This window comes from Astatotilapia calliptera, chromosome 17 (assembly GCF_900246225.1).
Source record: "Astatotilapia calliptera chromosome 17, fAstCal1.2, whole genome shotgun sequence".
NCBI classification, from domain to species: domain Eukaryota; kingdom Metazoa; phylum Chordata; class Actinopteri; order Cichliformes; family Cichlidae; genus Astatotilapia; species Astatotilapia calliptera.
Genome location: NC_039318.1, coordinates 5069449 through 5090600, shown reverse-complemented (window position 1 = coordinate 5090600; position 21152 = coordinate 5069449). Strand labels below are relative to the sequence as shown.

Below are 21152 nucleotides of genomic sequence, written 5' to 3'. Positions count from 1 at the left end.
ATGCTTACATCCACACCTACAGCCAATCTAGAATCACCAGTTGGAGTTCCTGGAGAGATCGTGCAAGCTCAACACAGAAAGACTGTAAAAGCTGCAGTGCTATTTTGTTGTTGTTGTTATTGTTGTGACATTTCAACTTGAAATACACAATGCTATTGCTCCCATTAAGTCCTTCTAAGTTTTAAAATACGAAGGAAAGCGGGCTCTTACTTACCTTACTTACTTTAAAACAAACAAACAAATTAACGTCAATCATAAGCGTTAACTCGAATAACAACCAGTAGAGGGCAGAAATACACCAATGTCTTTTCTGCCTATTTAAAAAACGAAGAAGGAAGAGGACCTCTGTGACGTATTTTGCTCTGCGACAGAAACTCTGTGTATGTTGCGGTTTAAAGCTACTTTTCTAGAAGCAGCTGCTTACTATGGAATATAAATGACACTACAAGACTTACTGATGACTCCGTGATTAATGATGTTCATACGCAAACAGAAAAGAGGCGGCTGGAGCATGTTAAAGCCCCGTACAGTCACATGGCAGTTTGGTGTCGTCGGCTAAACTTGGTGACTATTTGTGCACAGTGCCTTTTTATTCGCGTCTCTTGTTTAGCTCAGATGAGCATGTAAGAGTCAGCCGTGTTTTGGTGGTGTGGAGTTGTGCATGTCCCGGTTGCAGAAAGTGGAGGAGAGCAGGCGGAGGGCGTGAGCTGTGTCCAGGCGGCTGTCGGTGTCCGGGATGGAGACCTGGACCCCCAATCCCCGAGCTAAGCCCTTCATCCCCCGTCAACAGAGGAGTCTCTATCTCACCTGGAAATACAAATTGACCAACAAGAGGACGATTCGCCGGTTCTGTCAGGTAAATACTGATAGAGCTCAGCAAAAGAGTGATGTTGCTGCTGTAAATCAGTAAAGTAAACGTATTGTCCTGGAGAATTGTTCTGTTTTCTCGCTTATTTTGCATTTAACAAGCCACATTAGCTCATATTTAAAGGTTTCATATTGCCAAAAAGTTTTGGTAAACGAAATGTCAGGTGCTCTTTCAAAGTAAAGGCTGCAAGACATATCCTGGCTTGATTATATCAGTGCCCGTTCCTAGATGCACTCACTGGGCACTTTGAAGGTTACACGTTACTCGTACTGGGTTGGACCCCTATTTTCCTTAATTTTTCATGGCATAGATCCAACAAGATGTTGGAAACACTCAGTGATTTTGATTTATATTGACATGATGGCATCACACAGCTGCTGCAGATTTGTTGGTTGCATGTTCATCTCAATCTCCCATTCCACTGCATCCCAAAGCAATCCACTGGATTGAAATCTGGTAACTGTGGAGGCCATTTGAGTACATTGAGATTATTGTCATGTTCAAGAAACTAGTTTGAGTTGATTTAAGCTTTGTAACATGGTTTGTTGTCCTGTAAACAGACGTCAGAATAAGCACACAGTAGTCATAGAGGGAGGGATGTGGTCCGCAATAATACTTGTTGGGTGTCGCATTTAAATGACAGTAAAATAAAGACCATCTGAATCTCACAACAGAAATCAAGACTCATTAGTGCCAGTAGATCAGCAATTAAGTGAACCATTTGTAGAGTTTAATAATATCAAAATTAACTAACTACAGACATCAAGATGAACACTGATACTTTTTTTTTTTTTTTATCCTACAGGCCAGTGCCGTGTTGTTTCTGCTGATAACCGTCATAGTCAACATTAAACTCATCCTGGATACAAGAAGAGTTGCCAGTGAAGATGCAGCAGCCCAAGAATATGGTGAGAAACATGTTCACATGTCATTTTACTTATACTTAGTACACTCAGGTTTAAGTGAGTGTATGTATAAATTTGAGCCTGTATGTACGATTTTGACCCTGTGTGGATTGGTGAAAATCCTAAATGAATTCACACTAATGCGTCTAATTCTAAGACTTTAAAGATCTGTGCTGTATAATAACTCCGCAAAAAAAACTGCTACAAGCAACTCATTACCATGACATTCTACCCAGAGTGTAGAATGTCGAGTGACCACAGCTTTAGCTTTGAGTTGTAGCAGACTTTTGTGATTAGTAGTATTTCGGCCTGATAGATGGATGTCTCATCCTTTGACATGTTAACTTGAACTTTTTATCTTGATTCGTGATTTCAGAGTAAACTTTAACTTTCACCCATCAGTATACTTGGACAGACGCTGCGATTTTGTCATGGATTTAAATTCAGTTTTATTTATATAGTTTCCTCAAGGTGACTCTATAAAATATCTCATCTACAATATATGTGTACAGTATACAGTACAGTCTATAGTCCCCAAATGTCTAACTCTGTGACTCTCTGGACAGTAATGCAGCTTTCAGTCAATTCCTCTGAAACGTTTACTGTATGTTAATGTAACAGTCAGTATTTAAATATGTACAAAATCAGTTTAATAGAAGAGTTGAGGGTTGATCTGTCTGTTGCTATCTGACATATTCACTAGGGGTGCAACGATACACAAAATTCACGGTTCGGTTCAGTTCGATACTTTGGTGTCACGGTTCGATATTTTTTCGATACAAAAAAATGTTCATGCCTTTTTTTAATTTGTAATTTATTAAGATTATAAATATTTCTTTTAACTCAAAAATACAGTTTTTAAATGAGATGTTGCTGAAACAACAAAATAATAAAAGAATAAAGGAGTTTGGAAACGAGTTTATTTCAGAGAAATGTCCTTTTCCAAAATAAAAGCTATGCTATACCCTTCTTCTGGGGTAAATTCTCACGAGCATATTGAACATATCAGGTCCCCATAAAATGAACCACTCTCTGATGGACCTCACCTCACACACATCTTCTGGAGTGCTAGCACTTAGCTGCATATACAACAAAAACAACTTAAATAAAAATGTATTGCACAGAAAGGCCTTCCTAAATATATTTTTAAACATTTGAAATGTTCTAAAAACAAGGTATCAACCACATACAGTTCTGCATTGTTTGGGAATCCCTGATGGTATTTTCTATTCTTGGCAGAATATAAAACAAACACACCCAATCCCTGACATGAAAATTTTTTTAGAACCATGTTCTATAGTGTACAGAAAACACATGAAAACTTAAATCTGGTAAAGCTATACTTCACATATTTTCTGTTGTGCAGACTTGGCACCATGTAAAACAAACAAACAAAAAAAACCCCACCATGTAAAGAATAAAAAATAAATACAAATAAAAGCTATTCTATACCCTTCTTCTGGGGTATATTCTCAGCAGCATATATAACAAATCAGGTACCCATAAAATGAATCACTCTTTAATGGACCTCCCCTAACACTCATCTTCTGGAGTGCTAGCACTTAGCTGCTTATACAGCATAAACAACTTAAATAAAAGGTCCTGTTAAATACAAACCAAAACATATTTTACTCAATTTCCATGTTCTTCTTCAGAAAAATTAGGATGTCCACATGTTCTGCTGACAGTACAGATCTACTTGCTGTGACAATGTCACCTGCTGTGGAAAACACCCTCTCACTTGGGACAGAGGTTCCAGGTACAACCAAGTAACACTGTGCCAACTTGGAAAGATGAGGGTACAAGCTGTGATGTTCCTTCCACCATCTCGGTGGGTTATCATCTGTGGGAATGCAGTCTGCTAACCTGTACAAGTTAATTTCCTCCTCTGCCACTTCGGCTGCAGACCTGGTCCTTGGCTTCTGTGCAATGAACAGTTCTCCAAACAACTCCTTCATGGCCGACTTTTTCTCTGGTGGAGATGCTGATGGTGAATCTGAAGAGTTTGCTGCTTGAGTCTCTGCGGAGGTCGCAGTTTCTGTGGTGCCTGCGGCTTGGTCTTGAGGAAATATAAACAACCAAACTGTTAATTGTATTTGTTTAAATAATATTTATAAATGAAGCAGTAGCTAAATAAAATTTCAAAAATAAAAAAAAAGAACACCTACTTGTTCAATGCTCAAGACAAGTTCTGTGGCGAGTGCTCCATAGACTCTCAGCTGAGTGACATTATCCAAGTGTTGCAGGGACTTGAATCGAGGATCTAAAGCTGTGCACTTGTGTAGGTAATTCTGAAGGGCAGGATCAGCGTATCTCTTCTCCAGGTCCTCCCTGATGTTTTTTTTTTTACATCTCTCACTGCTGGGCTGTCATCACCAGACTGCGCCATAGAGTTCAGGATGTTCATTTTAAGTGGTAGGATCATGGATGCTGTTGGAGATGACGCTTCACACATCATGACTGTCACAGTTTTTAGGGTTTTCATGACTGTAACAAGATTTTCAGCCAGTGCATGTTCTTCCTGAGTTAGATTCTGAATGTTCTTCATACTCTTCTTCACAGTATTGTCGGCCATAGCAGCAAACACTGCAGCTTGCTGTTCAAGGTATCTTTCCATCATATCATGAGAGGAGTTCCACCTAGTTGGAACATCTTGAATCAGTTTTTTTTCACTAAGCTGCAGCAGTTGCTGTTTTTTCTTAAACACATTGCATCCTGTTGTGCTTCTGTGAAAGAAGGAGACAATTCTTCTCATCTTTGCTAGGAGATGGGAAACCTTCTGCACTGCCATTCCTTTCTGAGCAGCTATATTAATTGTATGTGCAAAACATCCGATTTGTGGCCCCAGTCCAGCAGCTGTGACGGCATTAACTATGTTCTTAGCATTGTCAGTAGTTACAGGTATTGTCACATTTGGTCGCACTAACTTCCAGCCTTCCACAGCTTCAGAGAGACCTTTGGCTAAGTCGTCAGTGGCGTGACTTTCGACCAGGTGTGTCTGCAAAACACAGTTTTTCATGTGCCATTCCGGATCAATGTAATGCGCGGTGACAGTGAGGTAGCTCTTGACGTCCAGCCGTCTGAGGTCAGAGCAACAGCGGGTGCTGCTGACACTGCCGTCTCTAATTTAGCTTTTGTCTCCTTGTACAAAGCGGGAACTGCGATATCGGTGAAATAGGTTCGTGAAGGAATACTGTAACGGGGCTCAAGTACTCTCAGCATTTCCTGAAACCCGGTGTTTTCTACAACAGAAAAGGGTCGCATGTCGACAGCAATAAAAGTAGCAATTGCCCTGTCGATTTCTTTTGCCCTCTTAGAATCATGCGCTAACGGCTGTCTAAATGACTCTGGCAAAGTGTGTAGCATGTGTGTTTGTTGTTGTTTTTGGCTGCCTTCACTCGTCTTTGCACTAGGGTGATGTCGGCGTAAATGTGCATTCATATTTGTTGTTGCCACCGATGTAATTAACCATGGCGTGGCACATCCGACATACTGTTGTAGTTTTGTGCACAACGGGCTTACCATCAGGGTCATACTTCACACGAAAGCCAAAAAAGTTCCAAACGCCAGATTTCAATGACTGTGGAGGAGGTTCAACTTCGGGAGGCATTAAGGCAGTTGCCATGTTGCAATGAGCTTAGCTTCTGTCTCGCTAGCTTGATTGAATGCATGTGGGTGGCACTCAGTGGATCTGTGCTCGACAGTGCAGCCTAGGCGGAGTAGTCGAACGCAGATTCACTGAGCGCTCAACACAGACAGCATCGTCAGAAGAAAAGTTGATAAAATAAATTGAAAAATTGTTCGATACACATGCGTACCGAACCGAAAGCACTGTATCGAACGGTTCAATATCGATACGAGTATCGTTGCACCCCTAATATTTACCCATCACTCATTAACCTTCTGATACACGGTGTTCCATTAAAGTGTAGTTTTATTATGAAGTGCATCATTTTGATCTTGATGTTTGTTTTTCTCTCTTTAGAGGATGTTATTCCTAACATGGAGACAGCACGCAGGCCGGCTAATGGACGCAAAGTCCTCGACATTGAGGTGTACTCCAGCCGCTCCAAGGTCTACGTGGCAGTAGATGGCACCACGGTGGGTGATTAACTGGTTAACTGGCTGATGCCTACTGACAGGTTACTTGAGACATCCTGCTTTAATACTCAAAGGGGCTTAGCTAATATAACAGACTCACACAACAACAGAGGGTTTGGTCTCACTAACTTTCCAGGTGCCTGAAGACAACAACAATCTTACTCAGACCAAGTAAGCTGCTGCTTGGGCCTCTCACCATCGCAGTTTTCAAGACAATCTATACATCCTAGACTAATCTTTCCTCCCACTAACCTTCATTTTGTTGTTAGGTTTTCAGTTGAATTCTATTTTGTCAAGGGAAATATTGGTAATGCAAGGTGTTTAGATTTTGGCTTTTTAATGTCATTGAACTCATGTTCAAAATGGTAATAATCCTTTATAATGAATTTGGTTAATGATAGACACAAAGCGTCAGACTGTTTCTTCTGGCCGAGCATTCACATGCCACATTTCTCACAGAATTATATTGTATTTAATAAATAATACCATGTACAGCAACAACAATACAAATTAGTCTCCAGTAAGTTTCTCATCACGTGGATAACTTTACCATCTTAGACTGCCACTGGCAATGAAGTCAGTGTGTCAGACACTAATAAGATTAGTGTCTGACACACTTGGCTCAGTAACAATATTGTTTTTCTTTATTTTACTTGTTCCTGCAGGTGCTGGAAGATGACATGCGAGAACAAGGCAGAGGGATCCATGTGATAGTTCTCAACCAAGCAACTGTGAGCATGTGCTGCTTATTCTTCATATCATGACGCATGTCTTTCCACTGGCAACTCATATGTAAATATAACAAACTGCAATTACGGTACATACTAGAAGTAGGAGGAAAAAATGGATGCATCATATTATGATTTTTTGCTAATTGTGTTTCACTGTTTTTATAGCTGTATTTATCACAATACAAACAACGTTGAAGTTAAACTTATCAAATGTCAGTAGTATATATATATATATATATTTTTTTTTTAGCAATTTCAGATTTTTAAGTAAGCCAGTAAGTGTGTGTGTGTGTGTGTGTGTGTGTGTGTGTGTGTGTGTGTGTGTGTGTGTGTGTGTGTGTGTGTGTGTGTGTGTGTGTGTGTGTGTGTGTGTGTGTGTCACAGGGTCATGTGATGGCCAAGAGGATATTTGACACCTACTCTCCCCATGAGGATGAAGCCATGATCCTGTTCCTCAATATGGTGACTCGTGGTCGAATCCTCATCTTTACCATAAAGGTCAGGAGCTTCTAACTATCTGAGGAGTGAAGGGGATATTCATGTTCCAGTCATAAACCATACCTGTAACTGTGTTTTTTGGGGGCTTATTTGTCCTGCAGGATGAGGGCACATTCCACTTGAAAGATGCTGCTAAGAACCTGCTCAAGAGTCTGGGCAGCCAGGTGTCCCTCAATCTGAGCTGGAGAGACATGTGGACTCTAGTGGTGAAGAAAGGAGGTAGAAAAGCAGACCTTCATTTTTAACAATGACATTGAGGACAGCCATTATACAGGAAGAGCTTCACTAAATCGATCAGTCACAAAACATCTGAGGAGCTGGGGAGAATTATGATTGGTTGTTTAGAAACATTAAGAAGATTTGATTATGAGATTTCACAAAGTCAGCCCAAAGTGCACCATTTTATCGTGGATTGACATATGAGTTTTATTTTATTTTTATTTTTTTAAACTAGAATCAGCCTAGATTGTTTTCAGGACCACTACAACTTTACTGTGTATGACTGAAAGAAAGACTTTTTTTGTTCTACATATTCACATTTGTGTCTTGACCTTTGTGCTTGAGGTGTTGTCACTAATGGCTAAACACTTTTTCTTAGGCTGAAATTAATCATCTTTGATTTACAAGAAACAAAACAGATGGATATATTTAATTGTCTGTGCAGTTTTTCATCACTATTTTCTACATAAACTTGGATTTTGTTGAGAAGTTATCAGTATAAACCATAAATAAGGCATCTTTGATCAAATAAATCAGTCAGTAGGGGGGAAGAGACAAAAGGAAAAACAAGAGTTTACACTTGCCCTGAGATTACCTCTCTTGACTTGATGTTGTGTTTGTGTTCAGGTCAGGTTTATGGAGAGAAGCATTCAAAGTCTCCAGCTCTGTCTACCTGGGGAGACCCAGTGCTGCTCAAGACTGAAGTGCAACTTACTGCCTCTGAAGGTAAGAGCCAGTTTTAGCATGCTTGACAAAGGGTGAAATATTTAAACTTGATTCCCCTGTCGTGCACAAAATGTTATAAAAAACTAAAAGACTTGTAGCTTTTTTTATGAATAATCTTTTGAAAGTGCGATGACATGCAGTAAAAGTTGGGTCCTTGAGAAAAAAGTCAAAGTTGGGGATTTGCTTCTCCTTATATTAAGATGTTTTAGTCCCGGCGGTGTAGGGACCAGATGGGTTAAAAGTTTGAGACAAAGACTGTATATGAATGATGGTTGAATTCACCGGTAGTTTTGGATTTCACATTTTGTAGGTTTAGCATGAGCATTTTGGCCACAGTTGGGGAAACTGTAAAATGTAAATTTAAAAAAAGATGATGATTTGAAGGTCTCAAACACATTTTATGCACAAAATAACACAAATGTTAAAACTGAGAAAAAATATTAGTTCAAACCAGTTGCTGAACTTTGGGGAGAGGAAAGTTGCTCATTCTTGTTTGATACAAGAGCCGAGCTGCTCAAAAGTCTTGTGTCATCTTTGTTGTATTTTTCATTTCATCATGTGTCAAATATTTTTAGCTAATTAAAGGTCTTGGCTCCAGGCAGGCCAGTTCAACACCTATAATTCTGACCAATGTATTTTGCGGTTTAGCATTGTCTTGCTGAAATAGGCCTCACATGGAAAAAAACGCGTTCTCTTTGAGAGCATATGTTGCTCTAAAAGCTGTGTACACATTTTAGCATTAATAGCGCCTTTTCAGATGTGCAAGTTGCCAGTTCTAATGCACCCATCTATATACCATCAGAGATGCAGGCTTTTGGACTGAGTGCTGATAACAAGCAGGATGGTCCCAGTTCTTTTTAATTCAGAGAATGCAACGGCAGCCATGTTTGCAAATAATAATTTAACATTTGGATTTGTCTGACAAGAGAATAGTTTCCCACTCTGCCTCAGTCATTTTACGTGAGCTTTGGCTCAGAGCAGAACACAGTATTCCTGGATCATGTTCATATACATCTTCCTCTTTTGCATGATAGAGCTTTAAGCTATATTTATGGATGACACAGATGCAAGTTTGCCTCTCAAACATGTTCTTTTCAGTCATGTTGCTGGCCTGTTGACAGTTAACCTAATGTATTGCAACATGTTCCGCCTGCTCTATCTTTTTAGTATTATTTACTTCTTCAGCCTTTTTCCCCACCCCAACTTTTTTGCTGATATAGAAATCGGAATACTTTATGAATCGTCTGTGAAGGTTCTCAGTCATCCAGGTCATCGTAGTCAAAGGAGCTTGCAAAGAAAAGCGTCTGGACTTCTTTAAGTTGCTTGAAGACGTTTCACCTCTCATCCGAGAAGCTTCTTCAGTTCTAAGGTCAAATGGTGGAGTTGAGCCAATGAACACACCCGAAACTCTGGCTGATTGGGACCCACACCCAGTTTCACACCTTGGCTCAGGCGATTAGAGCATCATCAGGGGGTCCTTTTGTCCCTCTGTGGGGGGTTTCTCCCACTAGGTTTATATCTGGGACTCTCCACCATTTGACCTTAGAACTGAAGAAGCTTCTCGGATGAGAGGTGAAACGTCTTCAAGCAACTTAAAGAAGTCCAGACGCTTTTCTTTGCAAGCTCCTTTGACTTTATGAACCCATAAGAGAATAAAGTTCAAAATAATTTTATATGTTACAAAAAACTGTAAAATAATTTGGGATGTGTTCTTATGTTCTGCAGAGGCAGAGTGCCACTGGGCAGACACGGAGCTGAACAGGAGGAGGAAACTCTTCTGCAGCAAGGTGGAAGGATACGGCAGCATCTGCAGCTGCAAAGATCCGGCACCCGTAGAGTTTAATCCTGACCCTGTAAGACATGTAACAGACACGACTCTTTAGTTTCACCATGTTTTTCCTGCGTGGGGAAGCACAGGAATGCCAAGCTGTAAGGAGGGAGTAATTTCCTTGCATCAGTCAATGATATTTATTTATTTTGCTATAATTTGTATGGTTTTTTTGGTCTTGGATGAAGACAGAATCCCACAGAAGTGAGAGTAGCATTTGAGCGAGTAGTGAGGCACTGAGCACACTTGCTCGTATGTTTGAGTATGCTCAACTTCACTGTCTCGATGATACTTCCTGTGCTGCTCTGTAGTGAGCCCAGGATTTTGGCGTTAGTGCTCTTCAGGCTCAGTTAGAGTGACCCTCCAGTTTGCAATGGATCTCCACAACAGAACAGAACACACTGTCATCATCTGCAGTCCAAAATGGTGGAGCTGGAATTTGTCTGAGCATGTTGCGAGGGACTCAAGACAGTTGAATGACATAAGGGGCCTCCATCCGACAAACAAGCCCGAAGGATGCCACAGAACAGGAAGGACTGAGTTAGCTTAGAGTCCAGTAGTAAAACAACCACTTCTTAGACAGATGGAAAAATAAAGGTAAATTGACGAATTTACCTGGCCAGCTGTCCGAATACATGAGGCTGTATAGTCTATGTAAAGTGTCATTGTTAAAATGCTCATATACTTGGATTTAAGTAGTCAGGTGTATGCTTTACCGATTCTTGTCTTCTTGTCCACTAATTTGAGTTTCTTGTGTGCAAGTATAGATTCAGTATGATCACATTTTTACTGTTTCGTCATTGCAGCTCCCCATCAATAATGTTTTCAATGTCCCAGTGGCCGTTATTGCAGGAAACAGACCTAACTATCTCTACCGGTAAGATCTGAAAAATACTCTTCTGTCATACAAGGAAGTAATAAATCTCTGTCAAAATATAACTAAGTGTTTGGCTTTTTGTTGTTGTTTAGTATGCTGAGGTCACTTCTTTCAGCCCATGGTGTTAACCCACAGATGATCACAGTCTTCATTGATGGATATTATGAGGTACCTTCATTATTATTATTGTTATTATTATTATTATTATTTGTTTATGTATGTATGTATTTATTTATTTTGATTGCTGCAGTTTACTTCTGCCAGTGATTGGGGTGTACCTTTGCTGGTGTTAGGTCATGTGACTATCAAAGTCATACAATTTTAAGATCTTAATCAACACATCATATTTCAATACCTTATTTTAAACAAATACAACAACCATAATTTTATTTGCAGAAGTCTTTATAGATAGTTTAGGTATCTATATATCTTTTTCCTTGTCAGAGACTTTGAAGTTATTGATAACTTTTTACACCTTGGCTGTAAGAGGCTGATGCGGATTTGGTGTTAACCTGCCGGGCAGGCAGCGTTGGCACCGAAGTTGTGAACGCGATAACTCAAGTAACTCGTAGGAATTTGAAATTGATAATATTGGTGCTCCTAATAAAAATGTTGGATGAGTTTGAATCTCAGTGACCTCAACCTCAAGGTCAGAGGTCAAGTTTTTTTAGAAAGCCTTGTGAATGCAATAACTTGAAAACAAGGCTTTTGAAATTGATACTATCTCTAGGAGACGAAGGGGTACCACTGACCACTGCCCCCCAATTTTAAATTTTTTAAACATTTTTATTGGGAGTCTGTTTGACTTATAACGATCACGTGTGGTTTACCAAATGAATGAACTGAATCTATAAATTATCTTGTTAAATGTTAAAAAAAACTAATTAATCTCTACAGTGTATCCTCGTCATAATTACCACGAGAGTAGGATTAAACTGCATCCTTTGTGAGATTAAAAGAATTTAAACTAGAACTACAGAAATCTGTTTTTTGGATGTTTTTGTGTTTTCTCTTTAGGTTTCTATTTCTTTTAGAAACAGAATTGTCATTTCAGGTTATACTCACCACCTCAGTGGATTTTGTTCAGGGAAACAGTTTGCAAATTATTAAAGAATCTTTTTGTAGCTCTCAAACATCTGCCTTTTTGACTCAGGAGCCAATGGATGTTGTTGACCTGTTTGGACTGAAGGGAGTTCAACACACACCTATCAGCATCAAGAATGCCAGAGTGTCTCAGGTAAGCAACAGCTTCTCATTCAAGGGTTAACACATAATTCAGAGCAGTACAAGCATAGATTTTAAAGAACCAATGTTTCCTTTACAGAAACGTTGAGCAGTGTTGTTATTAAATTATTCTTTGTTACTGTGAAACTCAAACATCTCTTTCCTCAATCACAGCACTACAAAGCGAGTCTGACAGCAACCTTCAATCTTCACCCAGTAAGGACCAACATCAAACACTCAGCTGTATCATGTTAATTCAGTTTGTTATAACTCTTATTTGAATTTTTCATCTTTTATAATAAGTGCATTGTACAGCCTCAATTTTACATTGCACTTCAGCATTTCTTTAATTAAGAAAAAAAAATCATCTGGCACGTCCAAACAGAGGTTTCACAGTGCACACTCAGTTGCTCCAATTCATTTGTTTCTCTGACCATCATAACTAACCTGCAACTTAACCAGAGGTAAACCCTCTAACATAAGTCTGAATTGTAACTGTATACATATAAATTTCTGCTTCCACTCAATATTAATGAGACTTCTGAAACTCTTACTGTCAACACTGACATTATGATTTTATGCAGTGAACTCTGTGAATGCACTGTGGGTGTTTTAGTGTGTGCAGTTGCCTGGGGTAGAGTCTGTATGCACCATATGTATGCGCTCATTAGAGTTTGTTGTGTCTGTTTTATCTTTTCCCAGGATGCTAATTATGCCATTGTACTAGAAGAAGATCTTGATATATCCATTGACTTCTTCAGGTATTTCTTCCAGTCTACATTACCACTACTAAAAGCAGCCAGATGTCCATGTTAGTTCCAGAAAAGGGCTCTTACTGATTGATATCTAGTCACTCTCTACTGACAACTTTTTATGCAGCTGCTGTTTTTGGTTCTTAACCTGGTAGTCTCATTCTGTTAGACTCTACTCATGCTTATGCTTATGGAAGCTGTGCTAAAAATTCTCCATTATTTCAGAGCAAAGTCCCTTTAAATTGATTTTACATTTAATGTTATTGTGAAGTTTATTTAATTGCTTATGTATTACTTAATTACTTCAGTGTAGTAAGCTGTAAATGCTTTAAACTGCTGTTAAAAGTTCAAAATGTACGCCCCTTACACTTTTTCTTGCTTGGCTGATTGGTGACTCCCCCCTTGTATTGTCCTGAGCAGCCTGGAGATCAGGCTGGCTGGATGATGATTAGAATGAAGAATAGGCCTAAACAGAAGTTCACGGTATTCCACCATCTTGAATTCCCCCCCCCCCCCCCCCCCCCCCCCCACCCACACACACACACACACACACACACACACACACACACTCAGTGCCACACCCGCCAAGGAACAGACTCTGATTATTGGTGATTCAGCAACCATAATAGATTGTCTTCCAGGGGAAGATATCATACGGGATATCATAGTGTGGCTCAAGCACGTTCATCATAGTTTAAACCCCTTGTTTTGCACAAGGGAATACGGCCTCCCGTCTGCAGCTAAACACTCCAGTAGCTTTTGTAATAGCTTTAGCCCGGTCGGATTGGGCGGCAAAGGGCTGCTTAAATACCGCAAACTCCTCTGCTCCTCCACTTGGACCGCTAGCGCCGGCCATAACTATCGCTTGACAGACCCACCACGCGCACCATACACATACCTTTTTTCCTCCTTTTTCGGAATAACGTGCGTGCCGAACCGTGGAGTGGGTTCGGATTACGGATCAACCGTGATCCGTTGCACCACTACATCTCTCTGTATAATTTGTGATCTCTGAGCTTCTGTACTGAGACGTTATTAAAATTACAGTAAAAACTGACAGTCCTACACTTGTATCTTCGTCCTGGCTGCAGCGGCAGTGAAAGAACGCACCAAGGTGCACGACCGGTCAAAACGACATCAAACCAGCAACTTGCACCAGTACTCTAGTACTTCCATATGGGAGGGTGGGGATGTGAAGCAGAATCACGTCATAAGACACTTCAGGCCCATTGAATAGAACTCTGTATTTTCATTTTTAACCTTGGAGATGAACTCACAGTGCACTTTCTTGTGAAGGTTGCTTGTTTCAGTCCTCTCATAACAAAGCCACCTTTGGGTTTGAATGTAGGCACACATTAAAACTGGTGCTCAATCTCTTTCTCCAAGAGAAAGAGAGCTTGTGCATTAAATGAGATGCTTACTCTTAAGGACCCAAATGTATGCTAGGAATATGTGTCCAAACTGTGTGCTGTTGCTTTTCCAGCAAGCTGTGGTTTATAGTTAGCCACAATTTAATTAAGAAATGATGAGGAGAGAAAGTGGAAATACATCTTTATTTTTTTGTTAAAGGAACTTTCTGCATAGCATCCTCAGCTCTTCTGTGAAATTTTTAAAGATGTTTTTGATTCTATAATGTCAGCTGAGACGGCCCTTTAACACGCTGACCTGCAAGATTCACCACCAGATGGCAGTAGAGGGCAGTGATAATAATGCTCTGCTCTGTTAGAACCTCTAGCCTTCCTTTGTTGGACAGGCTGTGCTTTGAACTGTGTGTTTGCTGCTGTGAAAGCTCCAGCTTCCCTCCTGGGCTGACCAATCTGTTTGAAGCTCTGACTTCAATAGTGGAGAAGAACTTGCGGCCATCATCTGTGTTTGCGCCAGTTTGCTTTTGAGCTTCAAGCTTTCAGTTAGAGAGCAGTGAAATTAAAGCTTGGTTCTATTGACAAAAACAAGCCTGTTATTTCTTCTTTATGTCCAATAGTTGTAGTTTCTTGAAGGAATATCTACAAGTCCAGTTCAGAAGCTCCCCGTGTCAGCTGTCAATCACAGTGACCACTTGCTATGAAAGGTCTGGTAGAAAAGCTCAGTGTAATCTGTTGAAGTACCAGAACAATGTTCCTGTTCAGTGATCAGACGTCTGTATGTTCGGGTCTTCTGTTTAGATCAAAGTTTTCTTCATGTTTTTTTGTTTTGTTTTTTTTCTAAAATCATAACTGCAAACTAGACCCCTTTTTATATTCAGTCTATTGTCAGAAAACGGTTACATTATCAATATTTTCGGTTTCTGTAGCTTTCTGAGTCAGACCATCCACCTGCTGGATGAGGATGACAGCCTGTACTGTATTTCAGCCTGGAACGACCAGGTGAGTGCTGACTATCATCTGTATTCCTTATTTTCACACTTAAGTGACTTCACTATTTGACTTCTCTAAGCCTGCTTTTCATGAACATTGTCCTGCCAGTCTTTGTTATGTAGATGATAACACTCCCCTATATGTGGTGTTGATCAGGGCTATGAGCACACAGCAGAGGACCCGGCCCTGCTCTACAGGGTGGAGAGTATGCCCGGCCTGGGCTGGGTGCTGAAGAAAAGCCTCTACAAAGATGAGCTGGAGCCAAAATGGCCTACACCCGAAAAGGTGCTTGAAGTTGTCTTTTCTTTTGTTGTGATATTTTATCACAGATTGATTCTTCCAGTGGTCATAAATAGATATGTGAAGTGAATAATCTTCAATAACTTTTAATTATAAATAAAGTTTGTCATTTAGAAAAGTGATTAAAAGGAGCTGCATGAAAGGATTTTTAATATATTGTGTTGTTGATTTTATTGTCATGTTGTAATTCTAAAAATCTTGAATAATATCTATGTAGCCCTTAAAAAGAATAGTGTCTAGCTGACAAGTAAAAACAAATGCAGGAACACGCTGTGCATGCATGTGAGGCCGTGGCGAAAAGATCGTGACTAAGTGCGTGCCTGCGCTCTTTCTGGCTTGTAGCTGTGGGACTGGGACATGTGGATGCGAATGCCAGAGCAGAGGAAAGGCCGAGAGTGTATCATCCCTGATGTATCCCGCTCCTACCACTTTGGTATCATCGGCCTCAACATGAATGGCTATTTTCACGTAAGATCTGAAAGGAAAATGCTTTTTGTTATCAGCTTTTCATTTGTGTATTCCTGACACAAAGCGACAGGTCTGAAGGCAGCACTAGAGCAGTTAAGTCAGCTGTATCTTTTTAGCCCGCTGTTAAAGATTGCTGTTTTTGTCTTATCGTGTCACATAGGAGGTATATTTCAAAAAGCACAAGTTCAACACTGTTCCCAATGTACAGCTGAAGAACGTGGGCAGGTGTGTACAGCCATGTGATTAAATGCTATTGTTTTTTTGTAAGTAATCTGGCTACATGGTGACAGACTTGGTTTTAATTGGTCTTCACAGCTTGAAGAAAGATGCTTATGAAGTTGAGATCCAGAACCTGCTGAAGTGAGTACAAACTCTGGCATCACTCAGCGTGTTTGCTTATGGTTGTTGTAAACCACAAAAAGTAAATTTTGTGTGTGTGTGTGTGTGTGTGATATTCCAGAGAGGCAGAGGTGCTAGACCACACCAAAAACCCATGTGAGGACTCATTCCTACCTGACTCTGAGGGGAAGATCTACATCATGTTCATTAAGATGGAGTCTGAAACGGACACATCCACTTGGACTGAGCTTGCCAAGGTGGTCATATTTACATAAGTGGTCTTGCTTGTGATTTTTACAGGCAGTGATTTAAGCCCTAATAAATTCAATCATGTCTCTTGTTTAGTGCCTGCACGTTTGGGATCTAGATGTTCGGGGATACCACAGAGGTCTATGGCGGCTCTTCAGAAAAAGGAACCATGTGTTGGTCGTGGCTGTTCCGATCTCCCCATACTCGTAAGTAACTCTCAGATTATATGTAGCCCATACCTGTAATCTTTCTGGGAAAACAAGAAAGTCAGAGATAGAGACATGGAAATCATATGACCATTATCTGATGGTTTACAGCAGTTGCACCCTAAAGCAGTGTGAAACAAGATGAAACATTTTCACAGCCCTAAGAGGAAACCGTAAAAGATCCTGTTTATTACCTAAGAGCAGCTTCTGTTTGTTAGAGCAGCAGGTTCTGTGTGACGGCCTGTAAATGCAGAACAGAAAATGGAGATGGAGAGGGATGCAAACAGCAGAGATGTGGCCTGGTTGTTACATGAATAATTCAGGGTTTTCAACACAGTGGAAACACAGGCAAACAATGACCTTTTACGTGACAGGAAAGGGAGAAAGGAAAAGTTTCAGGTACTTTGGATAGATAAAGGGCTATGCAAATAACTTATGCAATCTAAACAAAATATTGTCTCTGTTTGCTGCCTGCCTATGAAATCAGGCAGTCAGTCTGCTATCACCTGCAGTCTTCTGTTGGAATGGATGTATTCAGGTCCAGGTCTCAAGTGTTTGGCAGTCCAGCACACATTCTGTTACACAGTTGGTATTTAGCTTTGAAATGCTTAGAAGGTGCATTCTCCTAATATGTAGGCTAAAGTTTTAGCCCTATTGTTGATATTTTGGTGAGATGCTGCATCTTTCACTTGTTTATAGTTAGATTGATTCTCATAGCAACACAAGGAGCAGATTTATTAATTGTAAACATGATTAAGTGAAGGATCTAAGAGTTCATGTGGGAGGTACTGGTTACAACTGGTGCTTTTAATGAGAAGAGCATTTCAGGAAGGCAGACTATTGAAACACTCCTGAGTACCCTGGCTCATTTCTTTTAAAGAGGTACCTTGTTGGAGGGGAGGGAATAATTCATAAATAATTAATTAGCACCAATATTTGAAGAAAATGTTTGATTTCCTTCCATTGCCCATAAACTTAATTTATATAATTATATAAAGGTTATATAAACTCCACCTCAAGACATGATGTGAATACGATAGGATACAAAGAAGCAAAGTCACTCCTGCTGCACTGTGCCAGTCATCAGAGGGAGAAAGGGAATTTATTTCAAAAGTAATATGATAACTCCTGTGATTGTTTACACTTCCTTTCTTCAACCATCCAATTGTTTTTGTTTTATAAAACTTTATTTCAGTAAAATAACTTTAAGCCCTTTAACAGAATCTCTAGTTGGAGTGAGAATTTTTACCCTGTTTTTGCATTAATTACTGATTTACTGATAATGTTTCCTATCAATATATGTTTTCTTTGTCAGTGACCACAAGAGACAAAAATCACCATGGTTGATTAATCTGCTTCAGATTCACAACAACCAGAACAGCCAACTACAGTTGCATTCTTAAAGTCTTTTGCTTTTAATTCTCATTTTAATAACCATCTTGGGTAAATTCACACCAGATAAAAAAAACAATTTGCCTTAATTCACTTGTATTTCTGTGTAGGTTCTCTGATCTCTGCTTAATGTTATCATCGCTCCACTTCCTTTTTTGTAACCTCATGTGTACTCTCTTATTTTATTCTGATCAGTGTGAGGAAACCAGCGAATGTCACTCCCATTCATTTAGAGCCTCCTCCTAAAGAAGAGGGAGCACCGGTGGAGCAGATGTAGATCTGATGTTACACACACACACACACACACACACACACACACACACACACACACACACAAACAGAGACTTCAACAAGCCCTGGCCTTAACACTACTACTTCTCTCCATCAACGAACATTAATAATCCAGCCTGGGGCCCAGAGCTACAGGTCTGTCTTGGGTACAAGAGGATACCTGGGACACAGAGTCTATTTTTTATGTTGGAGGAAGAATTAACACTACAAACAGCACTGGTGAGTCCGTCCAGCAGTGATGGTAAAACTAGTTATAGTTAATTGTGATTGTTCAACCACAACAGTGTACAGCTGCCAACAGCTGTGTCTTTTTGTGGATCGATCACTAAGCTACATCTTTGACAGAACAGTACAACTGACATAATCACACTGACCTGAAAGAAGGCAGTGCTCCTTATAGTTTGGTATTTTAACTACTGAGTGTTTGTCCATTTTTGTACATACATTTTAACGAATCTCTATTTATTTTACATCTGTCAAAAGTTAGTGTTTTTTTCTAAATAAGAAAATCCACTTTGATCAAGTTCAATGCATTTTTAAGAGTCTGACTTTTACAATGAAAAAATGTAAGTGTGTGTGTGTGTGTGTGTAAAATCTAAAGGTTGGCATTTTTCTCAGCATTAGATATCGAGTGTAAAAGCCCCATGGGTTTGTACCGTTATTGACTGTATAGATCACTTGCCTCGGATTAGTCTTGATGATGTAATCCGAAAGGTGGCTGAGAGACAAAAACCTGAAAAGTCATACTTTTAACATGTGCTGCATCTGAAACCAGAGAAATTGCAAATGCTGTGATGTTAATGTGTGCTCACCTACAAAATGATGCACATTGAACAAATCACTTTAAATTCGGGCAGTTTTTTTGTTTGTTTTTTTTTTTTAAGTAAATTAACCTTTTTCCATGTAATTATCTGTTTCTGGCATAGTTCACTACTGGCTTTTGCTCTGTCAGGGGAAAAAAAAGCACGTGGCCCTTCCAGTACCAACAAGTAATAATTGACACAGGAACTGAAAATCATAATTAACAATCATTAGGAACGAAACCTTTTTGTTGTGTACCCCAAAAAAGGAGGAAAATCCGTGTCTAGGATCAGATCTAAATATGCAAACGTGTGCTAAACAAACAGTTCAGGATATTTGTATCCTAGCACAGCATTTACGTGTGTACGCATTTTTTTTGTTGTTGTTTTGTTTTGCTTTTTCCTGAAGCAGACGCACTTTTTTTCTGTGCTTGCTGCTGTTTTTGATATACAAGAGACAGCGGCAGCTGCATGAGGTGCTGAACGTTCAGTTGCTTCTTTGTTTCCTGATTGAACAGTGTTCAACTACTGAAGCTACTAAAACTGAGCTCAACACTGTTACTTTTCACACAGCCATCCAGTCACGTAGGAGAAGGGCTCAGATAACAAGAACACCTGGTATAAACACTAAAGAACCGAGTCAATTTCTCTGCTTGTACCAAATGAAATCCCCAAACTAGCACTTTAGTCATATATTAATTAGATCATTGTGGGTCAGACATCACAGCAGGCAGGTACTTGCAACCAGCTACTTCCTGGAAGCAGCATGTGTTAAAAATGTATTTTTTCCCCCTCCTAATTTCTTAGTGTGCGTATAAATTTTGGTCTCTCTCAACCATCCTGGAGGCCAGAGGCTCCACCACTTCCATCCACTGAAGGTAGCAATGTGAAAAGAGTACTAAATCTTCGTTACATATATTTATCTGAGTTTCTAATTGCAGTGTTCTTCATTTTTAAGAGTAGTAAATACGTGAGAAGATTTTTTTTTTGATAATCTCACTGGCCGCATTCAATGCCCTGAGATGCAGCTGAGAGAGAGAGAGTGTGTGTGCGTGTGTGAGAGAGAGAGAGAGAGAGAGAGAGAGAGAGAGAGATTTCTCTTGTAAAGCTTTTCTAACTGGTGGTCAAATAGAAACCAACCCTTTAAGAAAATGTTATTCTTTATGGTAAGACATGCAAAAGCAAACAAAGTATTATCTGCTTATGGATACATTTATTTTGAAAGTCACACTATAGAACTGTCTAAGCATTTATTCACTCTGTACTGGTCATGTTATCATTTCAAACAACTGTTATGGATGTTTCAGGCAATTAAAAATGAAAAGATAATTGAAATATTTGTTCCAATTGAGGTCTAAAAACACTGACTTTTAATCCAGATGTTGATATTCTGCCAGATGTTTTAAAAGAACGTGGAGTTTTCAACCATGTTAACAGAGAGGTGTGAGCGTGAGGAAGAGATACTGGACATGTTCTTACCAGCTGATGTAAGAACGCATTAACCAAATGAGTGTGAATTTTAATTCTGTTAGTATTTGCAGTTATTTGATTGGAAGGTGTTTACCTGTCAGAATGAACCACTGACGTTGGGGCTAAGTTTAAGTCCTAGTGTGTTTCTCTGGTTTCAGATCTCTGCAAATTGTCTTTTTTCCCCCTCTGGTTTGTTCTTTCATTTCACTTTGTGGTGTTCCTGCTTTTCTGGGTTTCAAAGGTTAAATTAAATTGAATCATTGTTTCAATAGCAATACAGTTGATTTAATACTGTGGCAGGATTCTGAAAATACTGGAAAGCGCTTCGTATGAGTGACAGAGGAGGATTTGTGGACTTGAATGCAGTTTGACATGTATGAGTTTCTTTTATCTTGGAGATGAATAAAGATTTTTTTTAAACTCACTCTCATGCTTTTTTGCTTTTCTTTTTTTCCCCCCTCAAGGCTGTACTGTACAATATTTTAATAATTCAGAAATAAAGATTTATTGTGTGTATAATATTCATGGAATAAACCAGAAGCTCTTGTTGTTCT

General features: G+C 39.6%; 1 protein-coding gene across 4 annotated transcripts; it reads left to right on the top strand.

Moving 5' to 3' along the window:
* Positions 1-219: 219 nt before the first annotated feature.
* On the top strand, positions 220-21022 carry pomgnt1 (protein O-linked mannose N-acetylglucosaminyltransferase 1 (beta 1,2-)). 4 transcript variants are annotated; one of them, XM_026147213.1, is made up of 22 exons: positions 220-564; positions 677-856; positions 1674-1776; positions 5759-5874; positions 6540-6605; positions 6990-7103; positions 7205-7322; positions 7950-8048; positions 9774-9901; positions 10683-10753; positions 10846-10921; positions 11907-11990; positions 12152-12193; positions 12680-12738; positions 15020-15092; positions 15240-15368; positions 15726-15851; positions 16012-16076; positions 16167-16211; positions 16312-16447; positions 16536-16645; positions 18233-21022. In XM_026147213.1, the coding sequence occupies exons 2-22, from the start codon at positions 737-739 to the stop codon at positions 18312-18314; spliced, it is 1962 nt and encodes a 653-aa protein (XP_026002998.1). In that variant the 5' UTR covers positions 220-564; positions 677-736; the 3' UTR covers positions 18315-21022. The 4 variants fall into 4 exon arrangements, with proteins under 4 accessions (XP_026002998.1, XP_026002997.1, XP_026002995.1 ...); XM_026147212.1 differs by having other exon boundaries at positions 656-856; XM_026147210.1 differs by having other exon boundaries at positions 635-856.
* Positions 21023-21152: the final 130 nt, after the last annotated feature.